At 64.5% G+C, this 20536-nt stretch overlaps 1 protein-coding gene across 5 annotated transcripts in view; it reads right to left on the reverse strand.

Moving 5' to 3' along the window:
* Nucleotides 1-20536, reverse strand: part of RFX1 (regulatory factor X1) — a 29840-nt gene that overhangs the window by 2050 nt on the left and 7254 nt on the right. For 2 of the 5 annotated variants that reach the window (XM_070492207.1, XM_070492210.1), the window contains exons 2-19: nt 19682-20034; nt 13283-13392; nt 13001-13084; nt 12243-12359; nt 11162-11278; nt 10002-10097; nt 9270-9647; nt 8415-8509; nt 5509-5872; nt 3952-4133; nt 2896-3015; nt 2687-2802; nt 2345-2463; nt 2155-2264; nt 1643-1794; nt 1470-1567; nt 347-496; nt 55-263 (exon numbers count right to left, since the gene is read on the reverse strand). In XM_070492207.1, coding sequence (XP_070348308.1) covers nt 55-263; nt 347-496; nt 1470-1567; nt 1643-1794; nt 2155-2264; nt 2345-2463; nt 2687-2802; nt 2896-3015; nt 3952-4133; nt 5509-5872; nt 8415-8509; nt 9270-9647; nt 10002-10097; nt 11162-11278; nt 12243-12359; nt 13001-13084; nt 13283-13392; nt 19682-19985 — 2921 coding nt within the window. In that variant the 5' untranslated portion in view covers nt 19986-20034. The remainder of the gene's footprint in view (nt 1-54; nt 264-346; nt 497-1469; nt 1568-1642; nt 1795-2154; nt 2265-2344; nt 2464-2686; nt 2803-2895; nt 3016-3951; nt 4134-5508; nt 5873-8414; nt 8510-9269; nt 9648-10001; nt 10098-11161; nt 11279-12242; nt 12360-13000; nt 13085-13282; nt 13393-19681; nt 20035-20536) is intronic. The other 3 variants (XM_070492209.1, XM_070492206.1, XM_044751775.2) reach the window with 3 other exon arrangements.

A 20536-nucleotide genomic window follows, 5' to 3' on the forward strand; every position in this document is an offset into this window, starting at 1 on the left:
CTCCTCCGGCCCCGCCCCGCCCCGCCCGCCCGGCCCCGCCCAGCCGGTGCGCACCTATAGAAGGACCACTTGAGGAGGAAGAGCTTGGCGGCCTTGGGGAAGCCGGCGCTGCCCTGGTAGGGCTTGAGCACCTGGCTCACGACGCCGTCCAGCCAGGTCGCCCACTGCTCCAGGGAGTTCTGCTGCTGCAGCGTCACCTTGAAGTCCTGCTCCAGCCGCTGCACCATGCGGTCCTCGCAGCGGCACACCCACGAGGCCTGCTCCTGGGGCACAACGGGCGGGCACCCGGGCTCAGCCACCGCCCCGGGCCGCCCCGCAAACCGCCGCCCGCCTGCCCCGCGCTCACCTGCACGTTGGCGAAGTCCACGCGGTTGAGGTCGCTCAGCATCTGGTTGATCTGCGCCGTGTTCTGCAGCACGGCGCGCGCCGCCTGCGCCAGGTGGTTGAGCGACGTGTAGCGCCGCAGCGTCTGTGCGAAGGCGCCGGCCGCTGCCACCTGCGGGGCGGGGGGGCTTGTGGCTTCCAAGAACCCGCCCACGCCGTCCCCTGCCCGCCCTGGGCGATCCCTCTGCACAGCTTCTCCCGAAAGCGGAGGGGAGGGGACCTCGTTGCCTTTGTCGGGAGATCAAGCGGTCGGGAGCTTCACACTTGGAGTCCATCCACCCAAAGTGTGGGTCCAAAAATCAACGTTTTGTGTCTGCCCTTCATTATTATTTTTAATGAGAGGACACAATAGAAATCTCGGAGGGCACTACCCAGAAAAGGCCAGCACGGCTCCCAGGAGCGTTTGTTTCATTTGGTTTGATTATTCCTTTGACTGTCAGCTCTGGGAGGGCTGGGGTTCTGTCCATCTCGGTCACTGAGCCATGCTGTGCATGCAGCAGGTGCTCAATAGATGCATGCTGCATAAATGAATATGTGAGTCTTGCCCATTCTGAAGGGCGTCGCCCTGGATCCAGCTTCCTGGGCTCTGCCCCGTGCCCTGTGTCCTGCCCGGCCAGGGGCGATTTTTCAGTTCTGCTGAGCTGCCCTCCCAACACTTTAAGGACTAAAAACACCCCCTTCTTTTCTTTTTTCTTTTCTTTCTTTTTGCCCAAGAGCACGCACATCCAACTCCTCCCATCTACGCAGTTAGTGAATCTGCAGCATTAATGAAGACGCCACGTGTCCCTTCCTTACAGACGCTGCTCTTGTTTTCTTTTTAAGAGTCTGTCTATCTCTGAACACCCAGCGCACTTTGTCTTAAGGCTATCTGAGGAGAACTACCTGAAGTCTGCACATGGCTTTGATGGTTTTAAGACGCTGTGCTGCATACAAAAATACCACCAAGGGGTTCTGTTGCAGAAGTGGGGACCTGAGGAGGCTAGTTTGTAAAGACAACACCCAGAGCTCAGTCTGAGGGGACAGGCATAGGGACAAATCTTACAGCCTCTGGCAGAGGGGCCCGAGGCCCCAGCCCCCAGCCTCACCTTCACCCGCAGCATCTCCTCGGGGATATTCACCATGGCGTGGGTGAGCCAGCTCTCCAGGCTTTTGGCAAAGTTCCGGATGGCTTGGGTCAAGGCACCTGTGGGCGGCAGCGGGGGCTGATCAGGCCCGGGAGGCCTGGGGGGGGCGGGGGGCGAGGGGGGCGTGCGCTCACTGGGGATGGGCCGCAGCACGTCGGGGATGAGGATCTCCACCAGGCCCTGGTACAGCACGTTGTCACAGTGCTTGGTCCACTGCAGCACGGGCTCGAACTTGGAGAGGAGCACCAGGCTGGCCTTGGGCAGCCGCTTCTCGGCCTCGTCGTGCCTGTGGGCACCCACCCCACCCCGGGGTCACAAGGACACTCCACGGCCCGGCCCCAGGGTTAGAAGGGCACAGCACCACCCTGCAGGGCAGGCGGGTGGTCCCTGCCTCCCCCAGGCCCTAGTGCCCCAGGGTCAGAGGCAGACCAGTCCCCTGCACCCCGGGGCCCCGGCCCGCCCATTGCCGGGAGGTGGTGGCTTGCAGGGCTCCCAGCCCACACACTGAGGGTCAGCCCCACACCCGTGCACGTCTGGAGCCGGGATCAGATGCAGGGGTCAGGCAGGGGCCCTGCTCCAGCCCCCCAGCCCCAGGTGCTGACTCCGACAGTGCCCACCCCCCCCCCCCCCATCCCGAGGGACTCACACGGCCAGCGGCGGTGCCTCGCTGGGCTGGCTGAGGTTGTACCGCCAGAAGGTTTTCCAGAGCGTCTCCACCAGAGGGAACTGCAGGTTCACCATGACGTCCACGATGGCCTGTGGGGAGGTGGGCTCAGGGCCGGCCGCGAGGCCCCCCGGCCCCGCCCCGGCTGCCCCCACCGGCTTGCCCACTCTACCTCACAGTGCTCCCGGTACAGGGCCTGGAAGGCCTTGATGTCCCCGGGCCCCACGCCCTCAGGCAGCACCTTGCCCTGGAGGTCGAGTTCTGAGAAGTCGGGGAGGCTCCTCGAGGCATCTGGGGCAGGAGGGGACGCCATGAGGCCCTCCGCCACCCCCCCACCCCGCTGCCCCCTCGAGCCTCTCCCTGGGATCCCATCGCACTGTCGCCACTCTCCCGCCAAGCAGCAACCCCCAGTGCAGAGGGGGCTGGCAAGGCTCAGGGAGGGCAGGCGAACCATCTCCCACTCTCTGGGCCCACAGACCCTGCCCCACGCCCCTGTGGGCTGGGGAGCCCTCACCCAGGAACTGCTGGTACTGCTGGACCTGGGCGCTGATGTCCGACAGCCCGCTGGCCGGCTGCGGCCCCACAGCCACGCCATTGGTCATGCCCTCCATCTTCTGGATGGGCTTGAGCCTGGAGAAGAAGGGTAGGCAGGGCATATGGGTGGGGGCTGGGCAGCATGGCCCTCCCCACCTGCCAGCACGGGGTCCAGCACTGCGCTCCCACCTCTGCTTCTGGGAGAAGGGCTGGCCGCGCATGGCCATGTGCTGCTGGTCCTCCATGAGCCGCAGCAGGGGTGAGCTGGCCTTGATGCGCAGGCCGTAATAGTGGTACTTGGAGTTGCCCCTGCAGGGAGGCGGAGGGTGAGGGCCGGGTGGGGCCGCCAGGGGCTTTCCACCCCGCCCTACACCACGTGCGCTCTGCTTAGGGAGCAGACAGAGCCCGGGGGCTGATTCACGTTCCACAGAACCGGGGATGCTGCACTGGGCAAGCATAGGGGCTGCGGGTGCCAGGAGAGGCCCCCGCTGCCCGAGCTCTGCGAAGACAGGACCGGCATCTGGTTCACTGCTTGTGCCCCAATCCCAGCCCGGGGCTGGTGCCCAGCAGATACACGTGCACTGCTGCCCTCAAAGCGCCGGGCGCGGCTCTGAGTACTTGGCCCAGGCGAACCCAGGTACTCCTCCTCCCCACCCCAGGAAGAGTGCTCCTAACATCCCAGATGGACAGGCCAGGCGAGGAAACTGAGGCACAGGGAGAGCCACTCCTTTGGCCCAGGTTATGCATGCCTGCATGAATGAGGTGATGCCTAGGCTGGGATGTGGCACCAAGAGGCGAGCAGGCTCAGCCCGGGGGGTATGGGGTTGCAGAGGACAGGAAGGAAGGTGGGTTCGTGGGAGGGGTCCTGTTCCTTCCTGGGAATTTGCCGACTCACAGACCCTGACTGAGCACCAACTGTGTGCAGCCCCCACTCTCAAGGTGGACGCCTCTCAGCACTGGAAGACAGATCAGGAGCGAGACGCACATAAGAGAAAAGACAGGCTGGTGGTGCTGCAAGCCAAGGAGAAGTGGGCAGGAGTGGGGTGTGGGGAGCGGCGGGGAGGGGAGCAGGCTGCACTCTAGCGAGGGGCCCACAGGTCTGAGCAAGAAGACGGGGAAAGGCACTTGAGGTGCAAGGCAGAGCCAGTGCAAGGGCCCTGGGGCCAGCAGGGCTGGAGCAGAGTGAGCGAGGGTGTGATGGGGAGCTGAGGCCCTCCTAACTTGGGCGGGCTGTGGAGGGCCCACCTGGTGCCGAGGCGGCGGGTACGCAGGCCCATGAAGACGGAGCGGATGAGCTTGCCGAAGGAGGCGGCGTTGACTGGCTCCAGCTTCTGCTCCTGGCAGTGCAGCAGGTAGTGGCAGTAGAGCGTGCTCCGCGGCAGGCTCACGCCCTCCGCCGTCTCGTAGTTGTCCAGGAGCCACTGGACCTGCCGGGCGACAGGAGGGTGCTGAGCCACCCGATTCTCGAGTGCTCGTTGCTAAGTGCACTCTGTGCCTATTTCTGATCACGATCCTGACAACCATGCCTTGTATCACCATCACCCATGGGAACTAAATCCCAAGGAACTCTCTAGAACCACACTGTCCAACACCAGTCGCCACCAGCCACACACGGCTCTTTAAATACAAATTTAAGTCATTTTGTACTGAGTGGAAAAACGCACTGTCAGAAGGTCCCACAGAATATGAGTCCATTCATAGAACATTCTCGAGATGACAGCATCCCGACATGGGGAGAGATTAGGGTTGTGAGGTCACTACAAGGGGCCAGCAGGTGGGAGGTCTTCAGGGTGGTGGGAGGTTCTGCATCTTGACTGTGGGGAGTTTTCCTGATCCACACACGTGACGCAAAGACCCAGAAGGAGCCACCCCCAGGGTCCCCAGTGGTTGCGTACAGCGCCCCAGGTACGTGAGGTGTAATGGGGGTAACCTGCGCGAAGGGCCACGGGGACCCCTCTGCACTATTTCTGCAGCTTCCCGGGAATCTACACTTATATCAAAACAGTTAAGAAAAAAAGCAATTCAACTCAAGTCCTCAGAGACCCCAGCCACGTTCCAAGTGCTCAGCAGCCACCCGTGGCCAGAGGCCCAGGTGCCGGGCAGCACAGAAAGCATTTCCGTCCCTAAGAGCCTTCTCTGGACACACTGTTCTAGCGAAGCAGGTCTGCAAACGGGGGTGAGAACCCACTGGGGTCATGAAATCAGTTGCATGGGTCCCGACCAGCATTAAAACCCAGCTGGTCCTCGACCAGCATTAAAAACCCGCCCAGAAGGGAGGCTGTGTCCTGCCAGCCAGGAGTGCCGCCTCCTGGGGAAGCTGTGGCTGGGTCACGGGGTCCAGAGTGGGCAGCCATGCCAGAGGGCGTGAGGCAGCAACCTGTGGAAGCCATCGCCCCAGACCTGGAGCTCCAAGAGGACAGGGACCACCTCGGGACCACCAGGCTCTGACCTACCCATGGTCACAGAGGTAGCCAGGGGCCCGGTCAGGGCTGGGAGCCAGGGCTGCCTGAGCCACCCGACCCAGGCCTCCAGGCAGCAGGAGGCCACCCCGCTGGCTCGGGGCAGCTCCTCCCAAGCGGGGTTCTTGGGGCACCGCTCTAAGAGCTTCCTGCCTGTTCACTGAGGGCCAGAAAGGCCAAGTAACTCGCCTGAGGTCGCACAGCGAGGATTCCGCCCTGGCCATCCATCCTTACCTGAGCACTCTGGCACCAGGGTGCCCAGGGTCTGCCCTAGTGACCACGGCCCCGCCCCCACCCCGCTACTGCCACCTCCCCACCCCCACCTCCCCCGGTGGGCACTTACAGTGGCTGGCGAGGCACGGGTGGTGTGAGAGTAGGACTGGCTGGCCCCACCCAGCATGTAGCCGCCCTGGATCACGTAGGTGCCCGCTGCGCCACCGCTGCTACCGCCACCCCCGCCACCGCCGCCACCTGTCCCGCCGCCGCTGCCTCCGCCGCCGCCGTTGCTGGCGCCGGCCCCGCTGCTGGTGGCGCTGGCGACGACCGGGCTGCCGGACACGTACATGGGCACGGAGCCGCTGCTGGCCACCGCCTGCGAGGTGGCAGGCGCGCTGACCTGGGCAGGCGTGCCGGCGGCCTCATAGTAGCTGGAGCCCGGCGCGGGTGTGTAGAGCGGCGTCTCGGGGTACGGGTAGGTGCCGGGGCGGCTGCAAGGAGGCAGGCGGCCGTCAGGGCGCGAGTCAGCCAGGGCGACCGGACGCTCCCGGGGGGGCTCCCACCCCGCCACTGGGGTCCTCGGCACGGTCCTTGGACACAGGAGGGAGCCCCCACCTCCGCCTGATCTGACCGGGACGAGGACCAGGGGACTTGCCACAGGCCACACACCTCACTCAAGCGAAAAACGATTATTGAGTGCCTACCGTGTGCTGGGCCCTGTTCTGGGCACCCTGGACCCCACACGGAGGAGACAGAAAAGGCCCAGCTAGGGGGAGTTCTAGTTGAGGAGAGAGCCTAGAAGCCAAGACCAAAGGTCAATAGAGGGCACTGCAGAGGTGGGGCACCCAGGAGGCAGAGGAGGCAGGCAGCGCTGCTGGAGGCAGGGGGCCACCCTGGGGGGCCGCCCTGAGGGATGTCAGAGTGCAACTGCCATTCCCTTGCACACCAGCCTCGCCGGCCCTGGAGAGGTCTCTGCCAGCTACCCAGGACCTGCGTCAGGTGATGCAGGCTCAAGGCTGCAAATTGTAGCAAGAGGGTAAAAACGATGGGGGTCCACCTTGAGGGGGCTGTTAGATATCAAGGGTGACAGGATCCAGAGAGGAGGAGGAGGAAGAGGAGGAGGAGGAGGAAGAAGGCCTCATAGTCCTGCCAAAGAACAAGCTCCAGAACACTCTATCATGTGAACAGAAGAGGTGGGAAAGGGTGCATACGGGGCCTCAGGAAGATGGAGCCGTGCACATGGTATCTGTGGGGAGGAAGGGGGGGAGGGGGCAGGCACCTCACCAGCCATGATCCCACACAGTGATTTGATTTTTGAGCCCTCTCAATGTGTTAGTGATTTAAAAACCTAATGTTAAACTTTTAACTCCAGTAAGAGAGGGAGGTGGGTCAGGCGGCCTGGCTCTGAAGGTGCTGTTGGGCACAGTCTCCTGAAGGAAGGACACTGGGGTGGCAGGGGAGGGGCTGGGCTGGGGAGGGGAGAGTAGCAGGAGGCGCAGTCATGAGGTCACTCAAGGGGGTGCAGCTCCAGGCCATAGCACCCCATCCATGTCTACCACACAAGTGACGCTGACAGGGTGTGACCTGAGCTGGCCCTGGCAAGTGCCCCTCCACTCCCTGGGCAGGGACCACAGCCGGCCCAGCCCAGTGTCCTGCACACAATATGTGCTTCCAAAAAGTCATTCCTCCAGGAGCGGTCGCTGAAGGACTGAATAAAGGAAGGTGTGCGTCTCTGGGCAGCCTGGACAGGGCCAGGACGGAGGCCCAGCGGCTGCGGCTTCGGTCAGGGCGGGGAGCTAGGCCGGTGAAAGGCTGGGAACCCAGTAGTTATCCACTGTGTGGGAGAAACAGAAGACACAGTGCTCCCAAGAACATCACAGAGCAGAAAAATCTGATGGCTCACACACGAATCATGAAAGGACAGTCACTCCCAGGGGAGGCAGAGGGAGTCAGCCGGGAACCCTGAGGCCTGGGCTCGTAGCACTGCTTTTAACATCCCTGGGGGCCTCAGGGACAGGCCTCCTCTTTGGAATGCCCTCTGTGGTCCCGCCAGCACTAAACGACCGCATGGCTAAGAGACTGGCAGCACTGGAAAGAAATCGGCAGAACTGTGAGGGGCTGGATGCCATGGACCATGACCCAGGGGCCCTCAGGGTCAGCCACAGCCTCGTGACCCCGGGACCGAGTTGCTCTGCTGGATAATTACTCTCAGCACCATGCCCACAGGACAGGTGGGAGGATGCAAGAAAAAAATCAGACAAATGCAAAGAAAACCAAATGAAACTCCTAAAAACTCAAATGGCAACAACTAGTCCTGGGATTATCACTGCGAACATGGAAGAATGGATGAATGCACGCGGTATGGGGGATCCCGGCCCGGAGCCAGAGCCAGGGCGGGGAGCCAGGGCAGGGGCCCAGGGCGGGGCGTCTGCCCGACCGGGCTGCACTAACACTGCACATGTGCAGGACCAGGAGCGGAAGTCACCTACACTCGGGGAGGTGGGGACTGGCTGCGCCACTCACAACACGCCTACATGGCGGAGCATCGCGCAGCGGCTACAGAGGATGACCGGGACCTACACGCACAACGACGGGAAGCGCTGCGAGATACACAGCTGAGGAAAGAGTCGGGACAGGAGATGCTGCCTCTGTTTCTGAACAAAGAAAGGAGTAGTTCCTCGTCAAAGAGGACCTCGGGGAGGAAACAAAGAAATGGGTCACAGGGTCCCCTCTAGGGCGAGCTGAGGGACAGGAGTGAAGGGGATTTTTTTCACTAAGTTTCTATATACCTAGATGTTTTTATCTTGTAAAAATTATTATCATTTTTGCAAAAGTCCCAGGCCATTTAACTCTGAAGTCCTAAGCTGTGCTGGGATGTCTCCCCCAGCCTGCCAGGGCCCCCTCTGCTTCCGCCCTGCCTGGTGGCTGCAGGTGCCCGAGGAGCACCCACCGCCTGCCCCTCACCTGAGGCCTTGAAGGCTGGCGTCCCGGGGGTCCTCCTCCCGCCCCCCCTGCCCCCAGCCCCGCACTCACATGGCGTTGGCCGTGTAGCTGGCATCGCCGCCCTCCACATACTGCACCTGGCTGGAGTACACGTGTGGAACGGGCACCTGCTGGAGCTGCTGCACCTGGCACAGGACGAAGGACACGCAGAGGGTCGGGGTGGGCCGGCTCCTCCGCCTTCGCCTCTGAAGGGCTGGTGGCTGCCCCAGCTCGCCCGGACCCCCGCTCCCCGGCTGCATGGCTGCACTTCTGCACACACCCTGGACGGGGCTGGGGCTCAGAGGCGCAGGGGCTGCAGCCTCGGCCAGGGCTGGGAATCAGGCAGAGCTGTGTCAGGAGGAGAAGCCAGGACTCTCCGCTTGGGCTGGGGACAGCAAGCGTGGGGCCTGAGGGGAGGCGGGCCCAGGGGACCCCAAGATAGGGTCCTACTGTGGGCCTGACAGTTGGACACCAGGAGCACAGCCAAATTCTGGGACGAGGCTGTCGCTAAGCTGGAGCTGGGAGCAGACAGGGCCTCAAGGGTGGAGCCTGCATCACTGACCCACCGGGTCTGCAGGGGCGGGGCCTGGAACCGGGCAGGATGTTGGGGGCGGGGCCGTGGGTGGGGCGCCCGTTGGTGGGACTGAACCGGGACCTACTGACCAGGTTTCAGGGGCGGGGCCTGAGTTCCCCACCCCATCCCCAATCCCAATCTATAGGGGGCGGAGCCTGGGGCCTGGAACCCAATTTAGAGGGATCAGACGCGGGTCCCCAGACTGGCGTGGCAGGGGTGGGGTCTACGGGGCCTGCGGGGCCTGGCGGGCAGCCCAAGGCCTGCACGGGCCGGGGCCGGCGGATCCCGCCCCCGCCCGCCCGTCGCCCCCCGCCCCTGCGTCCGCCACCTACTTTGAGGGCCGTGGCGGCCGTGCTGAACACTAGCACCTGGGGAACTCTCTGGATCCTGACCCTCTGGTCGGGGCTGGCTCGGGCCGCGAGCCCGGGCAGTGGCTCGAGGACCACTTTCTGCTGCGGCAGGAGCAGGTGCGGGGGCAGCACGCCCACCAGCTCCACCCACTGCGCGGCGCCCGGCTCGTAAGGGGGCGGCGGCGGCTCGGGGCTGCCTAGCTGCGGGGCCTGGCCGCGGGCGGGCGGGGGCGGCGGCTCCGGGGCCAGCGCGCTTGGCCCGGGCCCGGGCGGGGGTGGCCGGGGCGGCGGCTCCGGCGGCGGCGTGGGCCGGGGCTCTCGCTGCTCTGCCTTCCTAGCGGGAAACTGACTGTCTGAGCTCTGGAGGACAAACAGAGACACTGAGGGGTCACCCGGGCGTCAGGCCGCCGCCCCCACCGGGCTGCGGGGCTCACGCTGCGACCCGACCGGAAGCCCCCGCCCCGCGCTGGGTCTCAGGGAGCAGAGCCTCCGATCCCTCTCAGCCAACCTGGGCCCTGACCTGCCCGGGGCGGGAAGGGGAAGGCTCCAGGACCCCGTCTGCAGCCCGGGGCCGGAGGCGGAACCCGGGGCGGGGCCCCTGAGGGCACAGGATCAGGTCTATCCCTCCCTGCGGCCTGAGGGGCCTGCACCCCTCCCCAGCCCAGCCCGCGCCCAGCCCCAGTACGCCCAGAGGTAGGTGGGGGAGGCACGCACCTCTTGAGCCACGTGGACTGGCTGGAGCCCCTGCACCGTCATCTGCTGCACGGGGCCAGCTTTGGGCACCTGTGGAGTGGCCTGGACCACGGACCTCTGGGGAGGGAGAGGCAAGTCAGACTGCGGTAACCACGGCGATGCTGGGGGCCCGCCTGTCACTCAGCACTCCCCCACCAACACAAGGACTCCTGTAAGCCTCACAGCAGCGTGGTAAAAAAAAGGCAGCTGTCCTGCAGCTCTCTGCTGGCTCTGCACCACGTGCCTTCCAGGTTCATTGCCCCCTTGACTGGGCACCAGGTTATCGGTGTGGAGCCCAGGCTCAGCAAGGTGCGGCTGGCGGGAGGTGGCAGAGCTGAGAGCTGAACTTGGGACCTGGGACCGGCTGAGCGAGTCCCCGCTCTCCACCAACTCCTTCTGGGGGCTCTCCCGCACCCCCAGCTGTCTGCTCTTCCACGCTGTGGCGGGGACGCTGCCACCTCCCGGCACAGAGTGTGGGGCAGAGGCTGGGGGTTGCTGCTGAGTAGTGGGGCCGGGGCTGGAACCCAGGTGTGGAGATGCAGAGGGGCTGTGGTGCCAGGCAAGAGAAGAGCTATGAAGCTTCAGGGTGGGGTCACCACTTTCCTCGGGGGAGAGGACCTGTGGCTTTCACCTGGTCCTTCGAGGGCCTGGGCACCCTCAGCTCGAGTGCTAATGACCAGATGGCAGACAGCCCTCGCCTCTTGACCTGCTCCAGCCGCCACAGCTGGCAGCTCAGTGAGGCCTCCCCCAGGTTGGGCATGGATTTGGAGGCTGGGGCCTCTCCCTGAGCCCCTCAGGGTGAGCCAGGGCTTGGCCTCTGGGTTCCTCCAGGCTGATGGGCCCAAAGAGGCCGAGGTTGTTTCTCGAAGCTGCTTCCAGAGCCCGTTCAGTGCTAGGCCCGCATTCCTTCCTCACAGCAGCCCCAACCCCCTGCCCCGGCCCGCAGGGCAGAAGCCATCATTTAGATGAGGATTTGAGTCTTGGGAGAAGCAGAGGCCTTGTGGAAGGCCCGGCTCTCACAGTGGACCCCTCTGCGGGCTCTCACAGGCCCTCCCACTGCAGCTCCCTCCAGGACGCAGGACGCCGCGGAGGCCGCCTGGCCAGGACCCCCACCCCAGTCCCTGCCCGCCTTGGCCTGGCACCTCTTGGGTGACAGGGACACTCTGCTGGACGCCGTGGACCTGCAGCTGCTGCGGCACTGTGCCTGTGGGGGCCCCGGCCGTCTTGCTGGAGGAGCTGTTGGCCTGCGCCGGCGACCGCTGCGAGGGAAGGAGACAGGAGCACTGTCAGAGCCCCAGGCCCTGACGGAACCCTTCTCAAGAGGGCTGTCCCCACAGCTGTCGGGAAGGGCACAGCCAGCGGGGCTGGTCCTGACTACCTAAGCCAGTAGCGGCTGTGTCCTGTGCACCCAAATGCCTAGTTCCTGCTGCAGCCCCGGTCACCCCCAGCAAGGTTTGGGGTTCAGCCCACAGGTGCTGGTGGGGGGACCCGTCCTCCCCAGGAAGCATGGCTGGGACTCCAGCTTGGCTCAGGGGCGACTTGCTGCCTCTAGAATCAGACGGGCCACAGCCCCATGGTGAGAAAGAGTAGGTGACGAGATCCCCACTTTCCAGATGAGTTGCTGAGGCACAGACGGGAAGGGATGTGTGCAGGGCCACACAGCTGTGAGAGGTGGCGCCAGGCACTGACCCAGGTGGGCTAGCTACCGAGCCGCTGTTAGCTCTGGGCCAGCTGCGCCACAGCAAGCTGATGGGTGGCTGCTGTCATTAGCTGTGTCACACATGGAAAGCTCTGGGCTCAGGAGGCTCTGAGGGCCTGCCCAGAGGCCCCAGGACTAAGTGGCTGAGCTGGAGGTCTGACCTCAAAGTCCTGAGGCGGACACCCACACTCCCAGCCCCACACAGCTGGCCTGCCTCTGACACCCTCGTTGGCGTTCGGGGGTCCGCAGAATGCACCCTGTGGTCGGGGAGGAGCTTTGTCTGCACTGTGGAGGGAAGAGGGACCTGCTTTGCTTCCTGGGGTACAGCACCCGAAGCTGGAGCTGGAAGGCCCATCTTGACTGGGGGTGGAGGGGCGTCTCCTCCTCCTGGAGCTGGACTCAGCTCAGAGCCACCCCCTGGGGTCAATGAGGACTTTGGAGGGGCAAGTGGGCTCGGGGGGCAGGAGCCCCACGGATACTTGGGGAGAGGAGTGGGGAGGGCAGCCAGCGGGGCCCCCACCTACCTCAGGGGGCGAGTGCACCTGCTGGGTGCCATGCACCGTCAGGGAGACCTGGCCGACCTGGCCGCCCTTGCCGCCCGGGGCTGTGCCCTGCACCACCAGACGTTGCGTGGGGAGAGCCTGCAGCAGGAGGGAGCAGGACGGCAGCTCACTCGCCATGGCCGGGACAACGAGCACCCAAGCTGTGCCGGGACGCCTTGTGCTGCATGGCTGTTAGCTCCCAGGAGCGCCCCGACAGCCCCACACAGCGCTGTCGAAACCCCTACTTCACAGGGGGGAAAGCGAGGCCCAGGACGCTGGGAGCGCTTGCCGAGGGCCTGGAGCTGAAAGCGGCCGGGCCAGGTCTGTGCCAGGGCCGGCTCCACAGGCCACGCAGGACGTGCTCTCGCCCTTGGCACCTGGCGGGACTCTGTCCCGGTGTGTGCGAAGCCCGGCCCCGTCTGCAGCCTTCTGGGGACAGACCACCGTGCATCTGGTTAGGGGTGCTTGGCTCCTAACCGGCTTTGGGACACGGGCTGGACCCACCAGCCGCCTTCCTCCCTGCCAAGCCACAGTTCTCTCTGCTAAGATGACTCATGTGGCTCCTCCTTCCCCAGTGAGCCCCGACCAACACGGTTTCAGTCAGTGGAGGCAGCTGCTCAGAGCTAGAATATGGGGGGCCCTGGACAGGGCCTGTGTCCTTGAGGCTGGTCAGCCAAAGCAGGGTGGGTCTGCACCCTGAGGGAGGCAGCCGGGGCCAGGGCCGGATGCCACAGCCTTACCTGCTGGGGCACAGGGATGTTCGTGAGCTGGAGGGGTGACACATGGCCCGGCTTGCCCGACACGCTCGTCTGGACCAGCAGTCGCTGCAGGGACAAGGAGTAAGGACCTGAGTGCCACCGGCCTCCACGGGGGCGGGGAGGGGCAGCAGTGAACATCTTGATGACAACAGGTGAGCAGATGGTCCTGGCTGGGGGAGGGGAGGCGAGGTACCCGTGGCCACAGTCCCCACTGCCCCCCTCACATGCCCTCTCCACCTGCCCCTGGGGGAGGGCACATCCTACCTGCTGGGTGCCCTGCACCTGCTGAACCACCTGCGTGGGGACCCCGGTCTGGCTGGCCGTGGAGCCGGGGCTGGCCTCTGACACTGTCTCGCTGGCCCGCATCGTGCCTTCTGTGAGGAGAGTCACCGGTCAGCTCTGCCTGCTGCCCCTGCCCCCACTCTGAGCCTGAGCCCAGCAGGATGGGGTGATGCAGCCCCAGGTTGAGCCCTGACGAGGCCAGGCCTCTCCAGAAGCCCTGACTACCTTCTGCCAGCTGGGGTGGGGTGGGCGCCACCGCGATCCATAATTCTTAACATCCAGAAGTAGCCCCACCCCACCCTTACCCTCCTCACCCCAAAGTCAGACCAGAAGAGGTGACTGAGACCATGATGTGGTGGAGGCCTAGAGGGATGGACCCCTTTTCCCAACAGACAAGGCTTGTGGATAGGGAGTGAGTGACCCCCACCCGGGGTCCCAGCAGCCCTGGAGGGACCTTCCTGGAGATGGCTCCTGGCTTCCTAGAAACAAGCTGACCAGGGGAGTGGCCCCAGAAGGTCTTGCTGGCCTGTGACCAAGCACCCCGTCCCCCTCCACTGTCCAGCCTCCCTGTCCTTGCAGGGCGGGAGCAGCAGGGGGCCTTGCCGCTGGGCAGGGGGTACTCACGCTGACAGGCAACCGAGAAGAGGCAGTCATAGAACATGGTGCCCCCGCCCCACCCCGCCCCGGCTGTCAGGGTAGCCGGCTCGGCACTCCTCGCTCCTTGCCACCTTGGCGGGGACAGCGGGGTGCGCGGGCGGCTTTATACCCACAACCTTGGGGAGCTAATCCCCCAGTGGATGCAGAGCTCGAGCTCCCAGCTCCCAGCTGCCCTCTTGGAATAAACACTCCCCTCCCAGCAGGCGCGGCCTGAGCGGCCTTCTCGGGGCTGGGGCCACGCTGCGGGGCCAGGAAGGAGGCTGGTACCCAGCGATGCTATCGGCGGGCGCAGGTTGAGTTTCATGCACATCTCGCTGGGGGATTAACAGGGGAGCTGGGGGAAGCAGGGCACAGAGGGCAAGTGTCCCCGAAAGACGCTGGTCAGGACACCATCCGTCCTGCCCGCTCCAGGCAGCCTGGCTTGCTCCCAGCAGTTCCAGGGATGCTGGGGGTTGGGGTTGGGGCACTGGGGAACCACATGCGCCTGTCCTTCCTCCAGTGTGCTGCCAGAAGGAGCCAGGGTCCCAGCCCCAGCTCCCCGGGGTCCCGGGCAGGACTGCAGGGCGGCGAGTGAGAAGTCACAGCAGTAACTATGGTGCTTCTGATGCGCCAGGCCCTGTGCCGGGTCCTCCTGGGCAGCTGGAGATGGAAAGAACTCTGGTTGCCCCCGTTTTCAGACAAGGCAACTGAGGCCAGGAGAGAGGAAGTGGCTTGCCCAACGTCACCCAGCGCGGAACTGGCAGACCAGGACACAAGCCCACGTCTGTGCCCACATGAACCTCACACCGTGCACAGAACCCGAGTGGAGGGTCATGCCCGAGCTCAGGCCCCGCGGGCAGTGGCGTGCAGACTCAGGCACGTGGGTCCAGGACGACAGTGAGCAGAGGCCCTACGGGGACACCACAAGATTCAGGGCATCCCAGGGTGGGACTCAGCCTCCAAGGGGGACGCTGGGCCTCAGTTGTGTGGGGACAGAGAGGGGCCTGCTCAGGGCAGAGGGCTGTCCTGGGTAGAGGTGAGGCCCTCAGGGCCCATGTGGGGCAGAGCGCACAAATGTTTATGTGTTGGTAGGAGGAGGCATTGGGGGGAGCCTCCCACTGGCCACCCAGGGGGCAGGCACTGGGACAACCCCAGGCCTGCTCAGCCAGCTGCCTCTGCAGCCAGTTCCAGGAGGCACCCATTCCTCTGTTTTGCTGGAATCTTCCCTCACATCCACTGAGGCTTCCCTGAGCGTGAGGGAGGAGGCCCTCACTGAGTCGGCCCCTCGGGGAAGCAATGAGCCCCGTGGAGCCCGCACGCCTGCGGTCTGTGCGCAGGGAGCCAGGCCCAGCCCGGCGGACAGCCTGCTGGAGGAGGCCCGGGGCAGGCTTCGCCCAGCTCAGGGTAGTCACTGAGTGGGGCACAGGCTGGGGCCCTGCTGCGATCAGGCATCTGCCAGGCCGGGCAAGCCCTGGAAGCAGCCCTGCCGGTCTCCTGCCCCAGGGTGGCCCTCAAGGCCGGGACCCCACGCTGGCCAGGCCAGGAGGCCACAGTACGAGGACAAGCAGGTGAGGTCCCCGAGTCTACTCTTCAGATGAGGGCTGCCTGTGTGTACCTGTGTGCCTGTGGCCAGGGCGGCCCCGCACCTGCCCCGGCTGCATGTGTGACACAGTTGTGAGCGTCTGCATCTGCCATTCCATTCTGGGCGTGTGCATGAGGCCAGGGCGGCCCTGCCACCTGCCCCGGCTGCGTGTGACACAGTCTGTGAACGTCTGCATCTGCCACTCCATTCTGGGCGTGTGCATGAGGCCAGGGTGGCCCCGCCATCTCAAGTCTCTAGTCAGGAAGTGGCAGCTGATTTCCTGTCCCTCCTATCTGATGAGCAGCTCTTCCTCCCCGGCCCGCACTTCCCCGTCGAGACTGCTCACGCCTCAGATGCCCTGAGCACGTGGGCAAAGCCTGAGGGAAGCCGCAGAGCCGGGGCCCTGGCCCCATGGGCGATGGGTGGCCAGTCTGGCCCTCTCCCTCCTGACCCTTTGCTCCCAGAGATGGTTTCAGTCAAGGGCTCTTTGGGGCCTCTGGGCCCCTTGTCTGCCCCAACTTCGGTTTCCCCATCTGTGCTTGGGATGCTGACACACACCCTCCACATCCCTCTCCCAGACACAAATCTTCTTGTGCTCCCAAGGACTCCAAGTGAGAGGGAAGCAGGGAGGAGAAGCGGACACAGTCCCTCTGCGAGCCCAGCCCTGTCCCCTGTGGCAGGCTGCCTTCACCTTCCCTAGGATGGCTGCCACGGCCCCGTGCCCTCCTGCCGCCTCGAGTTTCGGGGAGAGTCCGGTGGCCTCTGCGGACGGGGAATTATGGATCCAGAGGACTGTTCTGAAGCTGGGAAACTTGAGCTTCCTTCCCATTGCCTCCAAAGTCACCTAAGGCCAGGGCCCGTGGGGAGCAGCCCGGATGAGCTGCCTCTGGGGTGGCTCCGGGCTGGCTGCCGGCCTGTGCTCCAGGTCTGGGCCCAGGCCCTCCCTGCACTCCCCGCCACGCCCTGGGCCCATCAGCTCAGACTGCTTCGGGCTCTGGAAGAGCCCAGGCACCTTGCAGCCTCACTGGTGTCAGTTACATCCCCCTGCCCTCCCCACCTGCTCATGTGGCCCAAAGGCCAGGCTGGGATGAAAGGGGCCACCCACCTGGGTGAGGGTCAGGGAGAAGGCCCAGGAAATCACTGCCAGGGGACGGGGGAGGGGCAGCGGAGCAGGAAGGGCAGCCACAGGGCGTAAGCCAACTTCCTCTTCCTCCAAACAAGTGGAGGAAGCATGGCCTGGTGACCCTCCCGGGACAGGCTCGCTCCCGCCAGAACCAGCAGAGCAGGGAAATGAGCCTCTGGACCACTGTGGAAGACAGCTAAGCCTCTGTCCGAGGGAAGATGGGAGGCCAGGCTATCAACAGCCCGGGCACGCGGAGTGCCCACAGCACAGTGGGGGCCCAGGGACAGGATGGGGACAGAGGCCTTGACCTCTAAGCACCGGGACCCCCTGGGGAGGTACTGGGAAGAGCTGGAGGAGCTGAGGAGACAGAGGAGGTGGCTGGGCCTTGGGGGGCTCTGTGTGCCCATTCTGGACCCTTGCTCTGGGCAAAAGCCAGCACCCAGGAGATCCAGGGCCAATGCAATGCCCCAGAGGCAGTGGTGACAGGTGAGGCCTCCCGCCCGCTCTCGGCCACCCCAGGGCTGAGGCACGTGAGGGCTGTGCTGGGTCGGGCCAGCATGCGTGGGCGTTCGTCCGTCATTCTGCCCAACCCAGTGGACAGAGCCCTGCCCTCGTAGACAATGGGAACAGACACCATCATCGTCACTGCAGGTGGTGACAAGTGTTAAGAAGGAAAATGAAGCAAACGAAGGAGACGGGGAGTGAGCAGCCGGGGGTGAGGAGCTGTGGGCATCAGGGGGTGGACTGGAGCAGAGCCCCGAGGAACAGGAGGCATGAGCCCCAGAAGGACTGGGATGGGGTGCTCCAGGCAGAGGGCATGGGAGCACAAAGGCCCCGAGGCCACGCTGAACCTGGCCGGTTTGCAGAGCTGCAGGAGGGGGCGAGGGGCAGGTGGGCCTCACAGGCCAGAGCCGGGAGCTGCGCATCTGTCAGCAGAGGCTCCTTCACAGGGAGTGGGGAGCTTTTAAAGCTCTTTCCTGGTGGTGGTGGTGGGGGAGCCCACAAGGGGCCAGCTCTCCTAGGGTCCTAGGGCCGAGAAAGCCCAGGCCAGGGTTTCTCAGACGGCGCCCCCAGGACCACCTGCCTCAGAATCCTCTGGGTTGAGCTGGGACATGAAGGGACCTAACTGGCGGCTGGCAAAAGGCTCCCCCTGGCTGCTGGGGGGGTGGACTGTGAAGGGTGGGGCCATGGGAGAGAAGGGGGTTCTGGCTGGATTTGGAAGGTGGAGCCGAGGGGCCTTGCTGGCTCAAGGACAGGAATCAAGGCTGAGCCGGGCCGGGAGTGATAGCTACTGGGACGAGGAGGTCTCAAAGGAGGGCGGATTCGAAGAGGGAAAAATCCAGAGTTCTACTTAGCCATACTGGTTTGAGAGGCTGCCTGTCCCACCGAGGGGATGGGTCACAGGTGGCCGGGGTTCAGGGCCGAGGCCCAGGGCACAGACCTCAATGTGGGCATTGTCAGCAGAAAGGTGGCACCGAAAGCCAAGACAAGAGACAAGGCCACCAAGAAGGGAGCATCACTGGAGCAGAGAGGAGGCCTAGGCCTGACAAGGTCACTGCTGACAAGGGCAGGAGGTGAGGAGCAAGCAGCCAGGGGACCCGGGAGGGTGGAGACCAGGGCAGGAGGGCCTCTCTGGGGGAGGGCGCTGCCCAGAGGCCACGGGAGAGGAGGACCGAGGGTGAGCGGGAGATGAACAGGATGGGGGCCTCGGCGACCCCAACCCACCACCTCGGAGGAAGGGCGCAGGCGGCTGAGGAGAGAGTGCAGGTGAGGAGGCGAGAGAGGGAGGCTGCGTCCTCGAGCGAGTCTAACTTACAGGCATTATGAGACACAGACGGCAGCTGCGGGGGTGCAGGGCCCGGGGGCCTGGTCAAAATGGGAGCTGTTTCATCTTTACAAGCTGGTGAGAAAGATCACAGGGGGACCGAGTGACGAGGCGGGGATGGCAGGAGCAAGTGCTGGAGGGGGCGGCCCAGAATGGGGCGGGTCGCTACACCCTTCGAGCGGTGAGAAGGCAGAGCTGATGGGTGCAGACAAACCCCGGGAGGTGGGAGGCTGGCTAGGAGGGTGAAGGGTGCTCCTCGTCATGTGACGGCACCTTGCCTCAGGGCCCCAGAGGCGTCTGCCCTGGTACGGGGCCATGTCAATCACCACAAATGTCGACATTCTGTCATCCTATGGTCCTAAACCCAGTCTTGACCTGCCCTCCCCACCCCCTCCCAGAATGCCCTGTGATCCCAGGGCCGCCTCAACGCTGGGTTCTGCCACGTCCTCCCCTCCACAGAGCACATCAGAAACGGCCGACACCGCCCAGTCCCAGCCTGAGCCCCACTTTTCCCGGAGGAGCACCCGCCGTCCTGACCCTCTGCCTCAGGTTCCCTCTGCTCAGCCTGGCCCCTGGGCATGGGGAAGGGGCTCCAGGCAGGACATGGGTGCCAGGATGCAAGCTTCCTGGTGATCTCCTCCACAGCCGCAAGGGGCAGCTGCGGCGACAAATACGCCACATGCTCACAAACTCGCCCTGCGACAGCCGCGCTCAGCCCCTGAGTCCTGCACCCCCATGGCGGGGAGGTGATGCCTGGGTCTCCCAGCCGGCCTCCCTGAGCACCTCATACACATCCCTGATCCCGCAAAGCCCTTCTGACCCCTTCATGGATGAGGAAACTGAGGCAGAGCAGCCAAGGCCACATCTGGAAAGTGGCGGCTGGGCGCCCCCGCTGCCTCCAGCAGGCGGCCGTGAACCTTAACTCCCCTGCCCAGTCGCTGCAAGTGACAGCCCGCGTGGGGACAGAGAGAAACGGCCCTAAGAGCTGCCCTGGTGGGACGGAAATGGGGGCACGGAGACCTCCCTGCTTCCCCACAGATGCCCCGAGTCCTGCCTGGGAACCCTGAGACTTTGATAGCTGCCCTCCCGGTGACAGGTACAGCAGGTGATGGTGAGAGGGCATCACGGCGCCCCTCATCCAGGATGCTGGGCTCCCCGGAACTCCTCTTGGAGTTGTTCACGGAGCTGCCTGGCTCCGAGCGCACGTCCACTTACCAGAGACGGTGACCACGATGTACTGCTGGGCCACCGGGGCTGGGGCGGGTGCGCCGGCCGGCTGCGAGGGCGTGGGGGCAGCTGGGAGCTCCGTCACATACTGCTTCTGGCTGCCTGGTGGCTGCGTCTGGGGCTGGGGGCTCTGCAGCTCGGTGACATACTGGGGCTGGGGGGTGGCAGTGGTGGCGGGCGGCTGGGGAGGCTGTGGTGCTGCTGATGGTGGCGGTGGCTGGGGCTGGGCCTGTGGTGGCTGGGACGGCTGCGGGGCTGCCTGCAGCTCAGTAACGTACGCCTGTGTTGCCATGCCAACAGTGAGGAAAATGATAATAAATAAGGCTTTTTTTTTTTTCTTCCTTGGGAAGAAGAAGGGGAGAGGGGAAGAGGAAAAAAAAAAGAAAAGGAAAAACAAGAATTAATCTACAGGCAGAGGAAACCAGGGACAGCTCCTGGCTCCCTCGAGACACGTTTGGGTTCCTCACTAACTTAATTAAATGCCGAGGCTGGCGGCCAGATACAACCCGCCCACCGCTGCGGGGCATGGGGCATGTGCTGAGGCTGCTCTGCGCCCCCTCCACTCACCCCTGCCCAGGGCTCCTGCCGTCTTCCGTCCCACCTCCTGGTGCCTGGCAGACCCCTAGGCCAGGGGGAACTCAGGCCCTCGCCCAGAGACAAATGGTACAGTTCTCATGCCAGTTCCTGCAGGCTGTGCGCTGTGCTAAGTGGTTACATTATTTCATTTTAAACTTTGCAACAATCACATCCGGGTTTGGGTTCGGTCTGCCAGATGAGGAGCTGAGGCTCAGAGAGGTTCAGGAGCTTGCCCCAGGCCACACAGCAGGGAAGTGGCAGGGCTGA

The sequence above is a fragment of the Equus asinus genome, chromosome 20 (genome assembly GCF_041296235.1).
Source record: "Equus asinus isolate D_3611 breed Donkey chromosome 20, EquAss-T2T_v2, whole genome shotgun sequence".
Lineage (NCBI taxonomy): Eukaryota > Metazoa > Chordata > Mammalia > Perissodactyla > Equidae > Equus > Equus asinus.